Source organism: Hoplias malabaricus, chromosome 4 (genome assembly GCF_029633855.1).
Source record: "Hoplias malabaricus isolate fHopMal1 chromosome 4, fHopMal1.hap1, whole genome shotgun sequence".
Classification (NCBI taxonomy): Eukaryota; Metazoa; Chordata; class Actinopteri; order Characiformes; family Erythrinidae; genus Hoplias; species Hoplias malabaricus.
In genome coordinates, this window is record NC_089803.1 from 65500724 (window position 1) to 65511730 (window position 11007).

Below are 11007 nucleotides of genomic sequence, written 5' to 3' on the forward strand. Positions count from 1 at the left end.
TGTTCGTGTGCCTTTAATGTTATTCAACAAATGTTAAAAACAAGAATAATATATATTTTGGCTGTAAAAGCAGCAATGATCCAAACACTCAACAATATTATTGATAACATTATTCTAATGTTAACAGTGTTAACCTCTCTCTTTCCAGCTCATAAAGATAATACAGGAGGTCCTTGGGTTACGTCAGTCCCGAGTAACGATGTTTCGTGGTTACGACACATCTTTCATTTACTGTATAAAGCCTTGTTTCGACTTAAGTGGTTTTGCGTCGTAAACGTCGTAAGCGAACTTCGTGTTTGGTGTGCGTGGCGGAAGAATACACGGTTACGCGGCTCGGGACCGAGGAGGATAGGTGTAGGATAAGTGCTTACAGTATGTTATTTACGTACAGTATGTACGTATGTTCCGACTTACACCGAAAATCGGTTTACGAACGTGACGTAGGAACGGATCAACGTCGTAAGTCGAGGACCCCCTGTAATGTCTGCCATACAGTGATCTTCATAAAAAGTGTTAACTTTAGTATTGAGAAACTGACCCTGCAATTTATATATGACCAAATTCTTTATTCATTTTTTACCACTGTTTAAAGCAACGTCTTGCAAACAGAGTCATGGACAATTTTAGGAGTAAGATGTTTCACACAGAAAGTAACACTCCATAGTATTAAATAAAAACAGCAGCAGTAGAATTACAACTGGCTCCACCCTCTGCTGCAACACGGCCAAAGGCGTTCTTGTCTGGTCTAGAGTTTGCCTATTCACAGTAGCTTTCTCTGTCACAAATGAACCCGAGGTTTAGGATAAATCTAGACAGCATGTACAGAAAACAGACATTAGATTTCAGTCCATTTGTATCAAAAACTGAGATCGCCCCAACATTGCGGTTGAGTTTGCATCATGAGATGGCCTGCGGGATCACAAGAAACACAATGCAAACAAGTATTTAACATAGTACAGACAGAAACAACACAAATGCTTCTTCCAAGAACATACAGGCTCTGTCAGACAAACAGACACATGGCTGGTGTGAGGTGAGGCAGGGCACACTAAAGTTCACCCTAAAACAAATGGCTGAACACATGAACAAGTACCGGACAATGATTTCAATTACCATTTTCAGATTTTCTTTATTCAGTCTGAATATATATGTATAGTACGGTAAAATATTCGTAGTTGTCGATGCTAGCTGTGTTCCACACTCACACAGAGTTAGCATCCTTCATTGTACGCTTGAAAATAGTTCACTAATTGAGCTGAAATGTTTGTTATGCTGTCACCCATGATGCTTGAGGTTCCAGCTTATACAAATGTGTTCGGTGGGTTGACACTTATGGGCCATGCCAGTTTTTTCTCCTTTGCTTCCCGGTCAAAAGTGTCATAGACGGAATCCTTAATCAGGGTCTTTGCTGGAACAGGCAAGTCCACCACCCCCACATAGTTTTTTTTGGCTATCCGTGAACTGGCAGTGATGGTGTATGCGTTGCTGCGGTAGCACTTCATTGATGACATGCAGAACGTCTCTCTCATACCTCGTCTGAAGTTGGCATTGTACACGGAGTACAGCGTGGGTTTGGAAGCTGTGGAGCTGAATGACATCCAGGCAACTGCCACAAAGAAAAGGGCCCCTTGCCTGCTGGGACCTGCAGAATCCCTTGGGTGCCAGAGCTGGGCTACATAGAAGGGCATCCAGGTGAGGAGGAACACAGTGTTGAGCATCAGGAACATCTTGATAGTTTTCACTTTAGTCCTGGGGACTATGTTCATGGTCCTGCGCACCGTGCGTCCATCTGCGCTAATCCTCCAGATGTACCGCACCACTCTCTGGTAGAAGGACAGAATAAAGAGCGCTGGGACCAGGAACCCAAACAGCAGGTGGACCAGTGCGTAGGCCAGACCGTCCCAAGAGTCTGGAATGAAGAACTCACAGTGCCTTTCTGCTATTGATGAAGAGGATCCGTAGAAAAAGAGGCACGGGGAGACAAAGGCTGCATCAAACAGCCAGGATGCCAGTATCATCCGCTTGGCTTTCTCCCGGGACACTTTAAAGCTTAAGGGGTACACGATGGTATAAAAGCGGTCCACACAGATTGAGAGGAGCACATATACCTGCACTCCAGGGCACAAGTGCTGGATGTAACGCACAGCCTTGCAGGCTGCTGCGCTCAGAGGCCAGTGCCCAGAAGAGACCTGGAGCAGAATGAACGGAGCGCAGCCTAAGCTCAGCAGCATGTCCGCACAAGCCATCGACACCACAAAATAATTTGTGGTGGACTGAGTTCTGCGGCTACGGTGGATGACTAAACACACCAGGGCATTCCCCAGGACAGAGACCACCCACAGCACTCCAAAGATCAGCCCAAGGACGGTCACCTCTGCTGGGGTGAACTCATAGGAGGCCTGGCTACCATTAGCTTGGAAAGAGAAAGACGATGCGTCCAAGTTGCAGATGGGACTTGGCGAGCCATCCAGGAGCACTGAGGAGTTGTCCTTTTCTGAGTTGTTCTGCATTAGGTATGAGAGGAGAGTTGAGTGCCAGGAGGGCTTCACGGCATCCATTGGCAGAGTGTACACCATTTCTGTAGCTTTGACCAGTCAAATCTGGAATGTAAATAAAAGAGAAATATCAAGAATAAAGTTTCTCTGTCAAAAGATAAAACAAGCATTATTAGTATTGTCTAGTAGTCAACCCTCTTTTTTTTACCCTCGGGTGTGTATATAGTGAATAAGTAAGAGCTTCTGTTACCACTTCATCCTGATCAGAGATGCAGAGAGAGCGGAAATGTAATCAAACAGTACAGTTTTCCTTGGAGTATTTCAGTGCTGGAAGCCAACCCTAACGGATACACTGTTTTAATGCAGGAAACAAGGTCAAGGTTTCTTGACTTCTGAAAAGACTCAACACTCCCATTGTTAGTGTGCCATAATAGCGAATCTTTTATCACTGGATTGTGTGTAAAAGAAAAATTAGTTTTAATTTCACTCCATTTTGATGCATACACTCAGAGAGACAGTCAGGCTCAAGAAAAGCCTCCTCTCTGTGGAGTTAGATTTAAGTTTATCACAAGATGAATGTTTTAGGCACAATCTGAAACATACTCTTCATACTCGCTGTCCAAAGAAAAACCTGCATCTCCAAAATAGTAACTTTATAGACGAAGGGAAAAAACCTATTAACTTTCAATGGAATTCACTGCACAAACGTTTTATACAAAATTATTTTGTAGCATTTCTATAACTCCGTTCATCATAAAATTAGTTTCACTGTCACACAGTTCCAGGGACCTGGTGTTCGAATCCCACTCCGGGTGACTGTCTGTGAGGAGTGTGGTGTGTTCTCTCTTTGTCTGTGTGGGTTTCCTCCGAGTGACTGTCTGTGAGTAGTGTGGAGTGTTCTCTCTGATTCTGCATGGGTTTCCTCCGGGTGACTGTCTGTGAGGAGTGTGGTGTGTTCTCTCTGTGTCTGCGTGGGTTTCCTCCGGGTGACTGTCTGTGAGGAGTGTGGTGTGTTCTCCCTGTGTCTGCGTGGGTTTCCTCCGGGTGACTGTCTGTGAGGAGTGTGGCGTGTTCTCCCTGTGTCTGTGTGGGTTTCCTCCGGGTGACTGTCTGTGAGGAGTGTGGTGTGTTCTCCCTGTGTCTGCGTGGGTTTCCTCCGGGTGACTGTCTGTGAGGAGTGTGGTGTGTTCTCCCTGTGTCTGCGTGGGTTTCCTCTGGGTGCTCCGGTTTCCTCCCACAGTCCAAAAACAAACGTTGGTAGGTGGATTGGCGAACTCAAAAGTGTCCGTAGCTGTGAGTGTGTGATTCCTGTAAGTTCCGGACCCACCGTGACCCTGAACATTTACCGACCACGAATGAATACAAAGAAATGTGGCTTGCTTTTAATCTTTCGTAATATAAAAAAATATATTTTTATAACCCTGATATCGAACACATTCAATCCAATGCCCAGGGGATGAATTGGAGGAGGATTTGTGATTTTAAAAAAATCAAGGTCTGACCACAGCTTTCTGGGAGAGTAGAGGCTGTTACTGGAGCAAAAGGGGACAAACTCCCACATATTTGTGTGTGTACAAATTGTGACCATAAAGCATGTGATTTCTACTTTTTATTATTAGCAGGAACAGTAGTTGTCTCATTTTTAAAAGCCCTATTTTTATTCGTAAATGACAGAACCTTGTGTCCTCTATATGTAAGAGACTAAATAAATTGCTCACTATTAGCGCTGCCACCATTTACCCAAAAGGGAACAGGACAAAATATGTTTCCATGGCAATATAATCCAGGCCGCGTCCCGCGTGCTGAACAACACAATATTAGCCCTTTGTATCCACAGGATAAAGCGCTCTCTCACAGCTGCTTCTCTCCCACTGAGGTTTTGTGCTTGCTATAAGACGAAACAGGGCCATGATCGGGATGATGTCCGCGGATGTTTTAACTAATTAATATTCTCCTGTCTCAGCTGGTTGCGGCACCTACTCGTGTGAGTGTTCTGGGAATAGAAACGACAGGAGAAATTGCTTAATGAAGTTGTCCAGGCGCACACTGGTAACGACGTCTGGGAGAGGCCCCATACTCCTGTCTTTGTGAAAATAATAAAGCTATGGAGACGGTGTCGGCACAATTAAGCGGTGAATTCCTGCTGAGCAATTCTTCTGTCTAAAGAGTGTCTTAAACAGAGCTGAGACAACCTCTGTCAAAATTACAGTCATTTCTGATGCTCTACACATAAAGCAGAGGTCAAATTCAGAAGAGAAACAGAATATGCTAAAGATAGACAAGAGAGTCTCTTAGAAACCATTGCAGTTTCTTAAAACTAGTCCTGTAATAAATGGCATGTCTAAATATAGAACAGAAAATACGTGAACAAATACAGTGTACTTTTTTAAGGTGAAGTTAGCACTGTATTTACACACAGACACTGTTTTTAAACGACAAGACAATGGGCTTAGATCCTCCACAAATCTGCTTTTTTTTCTACCACATAGGACATAGGCATATGTTTCAAAATGTATATAGAGTATACTTACATATAAGTATTCATTCATTCATTCATTCATTCATTATCTGTAAGCGCTTATCCAGTTCAGGGTCGCGGTGGGTCCAGAGCCTACCTGGAATCATTGGGCACAAGGTGGGAATACACCCTGGAGGGGGCGCCAGTCCTTCACAGGGCAACACAGACTCTCACACTCACACCGACAGACACTTTTGAGTCGCCAATCCACCTACCAGCGTGTGTTTTTGGACTGTGGGAGGAAACCGGAGCACCCGGAGGAAACCCACGCAGACACAGGGAGAACACACTACACTCCTCACAGACAGTCACCCGGAGCGGGAATCGAACCCACAACCTCCAGGCCCCTGGAGCTGTGTGACTGCGACACTACCTGCTGTGACACAGTGCCGCCCCATTTAAGGAAATTAAACCATAAAATATGGGTCATATATGTACTTTTGTAGGTAAATATTAGCTATTATTTATTTATTTATTATTAGCTATATCACATATATTTATGATACACTATGTCAATATTTTCCATTGATAGTGGGTGACACAGGACATGGTGGTGACACAGATTCAGGGTTTGATCTTCACCTTGGGTCACTGAGGTGTGTTTGAGGAGTTTGGTGTGTTCTGGGTAATGGTAGGTGGGGTGGCTATGCGACTGTGTGTGTGCACAAACATAGCTATTCTGTTTGACCCGATGTTGTTGAATAAATTTTACTCATATCTGTTTATATGTTTTGATTATGGCTAAAATATACGACACATTCCAAAAATATGTAGGAAACGTAATATAAATCTGATGTAAATATTTGTTTCCTCTATGGGATGCTTACATTTCATAACATATTTATGTAAATATCTAGTTATTCTTATGTATTTCTATTTTTCTGAGGAAATTAGACATTTGAGAATGATCTTGCCAGAGGAAAAAAACGTACGCACTCTCACCTTCAGATAAACATTATTTAAAGTTTTTAAGAGACAGAAAAACATTAAGCTGAAGTCTGGTTCTTGAACTAAAAACAGACGCAGTCGTATCCAACAACGCAGCATTAAGGGTCTGAAAGAATGTGTTGCTATCAAGAAACTATTAGTGGGAAAAAGGAACTAGACACAAGACGAAAATTGCTTGGATTGTGGGAAGCAAATGTACTTTGAATACTATGTTCACACTATCTGTGCTCATCACACACCACACTCGTCTCTGATGAGTGTGTGTGTTCAGTGCGGCTCGTAGTCTCGCATTGTCTGACTCTTTAGGGAGAGTCTGGTACCTTTCGCTACGTAACAAGGTCAAAAACCACCTGCTGCTGCAGGAAAAAAATTTGTCTGACACCTAAAAGGACCAAATACAAGTCTGCTATTTTGGCACAATGTATAGAAGGAGGCTATCTTTGATTCATGTTGGACCAATACCAGAGCCAGCGTAACAGTATACACCAAAGTGTGTGTAGGCGGAGTTACTGAGAGCCAATAATAATACAGCAGGCGGAATCCTGACAGTGAGGATAGCTTCACGCACTGAAGGTGTCAGACTTGTGGGTGGAGCGTTTGTTGTTTGTTGATCCGTCACCATCCCTGTGTCCAAAATGGCTCCCTATTCACTATAGTTCACTATTGTAAGGAACTGAATTCAGGTGCGTACCGAATGATTTCAGACACTACCTCATGTGGGTTTTTACCACTCAATGCAGTGGATTATGGGTAATCTAATATCTGTTAGTGTACATGGGTTGTACACTACTCTTTGCAGTGCATTGTGGGATTGATTGAGTGCACTGAAAGTTGTCCGCTATGTTTTCGGACACTACTTCAAAATGGCGGAATCCCAAAATAGTGCAGTATATAATGAACAGGGCACGGTGCATATCGCTTACTACCTGCTGCCAGACAGCGGCCACAAATCACCTGCTTTCAGAGGAAATGACTAGCCGCCTGTTGCTCTGTTTCCCTCTAGTGTGAACAGGGGGTTGGGCTGAGCTGGAGGTGTGGAAAATATTTCCACAGGATTTTTTATTGAAAAGCATGAGGAGAGACCATTTAATACAGGGTTTAGCTGTATATTTGTCTGTGCAATTTTCTGTTTAAGACATAGAGTCACAGAAATAATAATCCGTACATCGCCCTGTGGTCTGGAAATTATATAAACGAAAAAGTGGTCTCATTTTTGCAGAGTACTATTGTGTAAAACTTTTACAAGGTCCTCTGACACCGGTTGTTTCAGCAGATTCAATGTTTGCCAAAGTCTTTCACAAGCCAAGAATCCACATCCATAAAAATGATGCAACTGACAATATGAAATTCCTCATGCTCCCCCAAGGTTCTGGACACGGTTGAGTTTGTTCAGTTAGGTGACAAGGAGTCAATAAAATGAGTTATGCCACGTGTTCACTGAACAGAACATTTGGTGCCTGCACCTTCCGCATTAACAACACTCCCGACCCCGCTCTCATTATTCTATTAAGTGCCTTTGAGGGAAGGCACGACAGAGGCTGGCGTCTGGAGAGAAGGGTTATTTCCCTGCAGGTTCTGCCCAGTGTCTGTGTTCCACAAAGGCTGATGTGCTTATCTCAGGGCCATGTTTACACTAGTGTCCTCTCTGCTCTACTCCCCTGGCAACCTCTCTCAGGTCTCCCAGCACGGCACGTATTAGCAGCTCTCAGGGGAGCAATAGCTTAGCATCTCTGTTCTGTTGGAGTTTAATGGCCTTGCTGAGCTCTACCCCTGTTTATGCTGAGAGAGCTGCTTGGAGTGTTTGCAGAGCGCAGGTCTGATGGGGCTTCGGTCATGTATCAAGGTTTACACGGAGTCAGCTGGAGTAGGAGCTACAGAAATGGCCCTGACCTCCAAATACAGACACAGATTAGAACCAAAAACACTAGTTTAGCACTTTATCTAGAACGCTTTTTAAAGATTCTTTATTTACAAAAAAAAAACAAAAAAAAAACACCGTGATCTAAGCCCAGCCCTATTCACAGCTGGTCGTCCTAGAGCACAACTGGCCCTGCTTTCTGGATGGGCAGGATGCTCAAGTGCAGCTGCTCCAGAGCATCTAGTTTACTTTCTTGACCTTCTACAGAGGTCATACAAGCTGTGTGGAGACCACTGAACCTCTGTGTCATCAGCAGGTGCAATTTATAGTAGCTGAAGGCACCAGTTAGAAGAGATTTCCTAAATGGTTGGACATGCCGTTTATCGGCTGATGCTTAAACACGAACATTTTGAATGTTGTTGCTGTCTAATGAGAACTGTAACCGCTTATCCATTGGGCGCAAGGCAGGAACACACCCTGGAGGGGGCGCCGGTACTTCGCAGGGCGACACACACTCACACAGTCACTGTGTCACTGTACACCTAGGGACGCTTTTGAGTTGTCAATCCACCTACCAACATGTGTTTTTTTTTTTTTTTTGACTGTGGGAGTAAACCGGAGCACCCGGAGGAAACCCATGTGGACACAGGGATAAGACACCACACTCTTCACAGACAGTCACCCGGAGGAAACCCACGCAGACACAGGGAGAACACACCACACTCCTCACAGACAGTCACCCGGAGGAAACCCATGCAGACACAGAGAGAACACACCACACTCTTCACAGACAGTCACCCGGAGGAAACCCACGCAGACACAGAGAGAACACACCACACTCTTCACAGACAGTCACCCAGAGGAAACCAACGCAGACACAGGGAGAACACACCACACTCCTCACAGACAGTCACCCAGAGGAAACCCACGCAGACACATAGAGAACACACCACACTCCTTACAGACAGTCACCCAGAGGAAACCCACGCAGACACAGAGAGAACACACCACACTTCTCACAGACAGTCACCCGGAGGAAACCCACGCAGACACAGAGAGAACACACCACACTCCTCACAGACAGTCACTCAGAGGAAACCCGTGCAGACACAGAGAGAACACATCAAACTTCTTACCAGACAGTATCCCATAGACAGAGACCCTGATCAGGATGAAGAACTTACAGAAGATGAATGAATGACTGAAAGAACAACACTTTTTTGTCCAAATGTTTGTAGACAGCTCTTCAACTGAAGGATGTACTTCTTTAAAGTTATTGTTGAGGCAGGTGCTGCTTTCACAGGGGGGTGTAATGTATATTATATAATTCCCATAGAAAAGCATCAGATGACATTAAATGGAATGCTCTGAAGGGGGCAAAGGCCCCAGGCACTGGTTTGTGCAACAGAGGAATGATGGGAATGTGTTTTCCGGCGTAACAGAGCTCCAGATCCAGATCTAATCATACACTATCTGTACATTATTTAAATCATATTAAAGTGTCTGAATGCAGTCTGAACCTAGCAGAAATGTTTCAATAGCTAGTGTAAAGCTTTAGTGCCAGAGGCTTTAATAATAAGCTTGATTCAGGAGGAAACTACAGTGTTGTTTACGCCCTTATATTGTGATTTCTACATTGTTTCACCTACTTTACCATATGTTGTCTCTGTTGTTTAAATTTCCTCAATGTGTAGTCACAGACACGGCTTCATTGATGAGTCTCGTCGCCTTATTTTCAGTTAATTTAAGGTGGCACAGTGTCTGACTGTGATTTAAGGAAACAAACATCTTGTGCTGTGGTGATACGTGACTCTTGAATGAGTCCGTTTGCCATCGCCCTGATTCCCTCTTCTCTCTCTGTCAACAAACACAGCGGTGTCTGCCATTTTGTCGAAACCCAAAAATCTACGTGAAAACACAAGGAACCAAAACAAGCGCCAGACCCACTCACCTCAGCTGCGGGAGGAAGGAGCCTGGCGGCGGTGGTGGTTGTGGCGCGACGTGGAAAGGGCCCAGGCTTCTACGGCGTCTCCTTTCCACGGCTCTCCCTCCGCCTTCTGCTTCATCGTTGAAAACAAGCCGGACTACTTCTCTGGATCTCTCGGCGGTCGGTCCCGGTCGGTGGCGGGTGAGAGGGTTCAGCTGCACGGTTAAAGAGGCGCGGATTTCTCTCGGTGTGCAGGCAGACGCGGACGTATTTCAGCACCGTGGACAGAGCTCCACACGACCCTCCTTTCATACACACACACACACACACACACGTACAGTCTTGTCTCCATGATTTCAGGGGACATTACATAGACTCCCATGGAGACCCATCATATCCGTACCTAGTAGACAATAACTACACTGTAAACAATTTCTTGTAAATTTTACAGTAAAATACTGGCAGCAGAATTCCCAGCCATTTACCGTATTTTTAAAGGAACACTACTATATTTCAAATTTACAGCATATTACTGTAATTGAATAATACAATAATTTACTGTAAATACTGTGATTTACAGTAAAATACTGGCAGCAGAGTTCCCAGCCATTTACCGTATTTTTAAAGGAACACTACTATATTTCAAATTTACAGCATATTACTGTAATTGAATAATACAATAATTTACTGTAAATACTGTGATTTACAGTAAAATACTGGCAGCAGAATTCCCAGCCATTTACCGTATTTTTACAGGAACGCTACTGTATTTCAAATTTACAGCATATTACTGTAATTGAATAATACAATAATTTACTGTAAATACTGTGATTTACAGTAAAATACTGGCAGCAGAGTTCCCAGCCATTTACCGTATTTTTAAAGGAACACTACTATATTTCAAATTTACAGCATATTACTGTAATTGAATAATACAATAATTTACTGTAAATACTGTGATTTACAGTAAAATACTGGCAGCAGAGTTCCCAGCCATTTACCGTATTTTTAAAGGAACACTACTATATTTCAAATTTACAGCATATTACTGTAATTGAATAATACAATAATTTACTGTAAATACTGTGATTTACAGTAAAATACTGGCAGCAGAGTTCCCAGCCATTTACCGTATTTTTACAGGAACGCTACTGTATTTCAAATTTACAGCATATTACTGTAATTGAATAATACAATAATTTACTGTAAATACTGTGATTTACAGTAAAATACTGGCAGCAGAGTTCCCAGCCATTTACCG

The 11007-nt window shown here is 43.6% G+C and overlaps 1 protein-coding gene across 1 annotated transcript; it reads right to left on the minus strand.

Moving 5' to 3' along the window:
* Positions 1-559: 559 nt before the first annotated feature.
* On the minus strand, positions 560-10008 carry gpr19 (G protein-coupled receptor 19). The gene is made up of 2 exons (XM_066669715.1): positions 9771-10008; positions 560-2600 (listed from the first exon to the last, which is right to left on the minus strand). The coding sequence occupies exon 2, from the start codon at positions 2574-2576 to the stop codon at positions 1302-1304; it is 1275 nt and encodes a 424-aa protein (XP_066525812.1). The 5' UTR covers positions 2577-2600; positions 9771-10008; the 3' UTR covers positions 560-1301.
* Positions 10009-11007: the final 999 nt, after the last annotated feature.

Coding starts and splice junctions, on each gene's coding strand:
- gpr19 (XM_066669715.1), bottom strand. CDS start 2,576: ATGGTGTACACTCTGCCAATGGATGCCGTGAAGCCCTCCTGGCACTCA.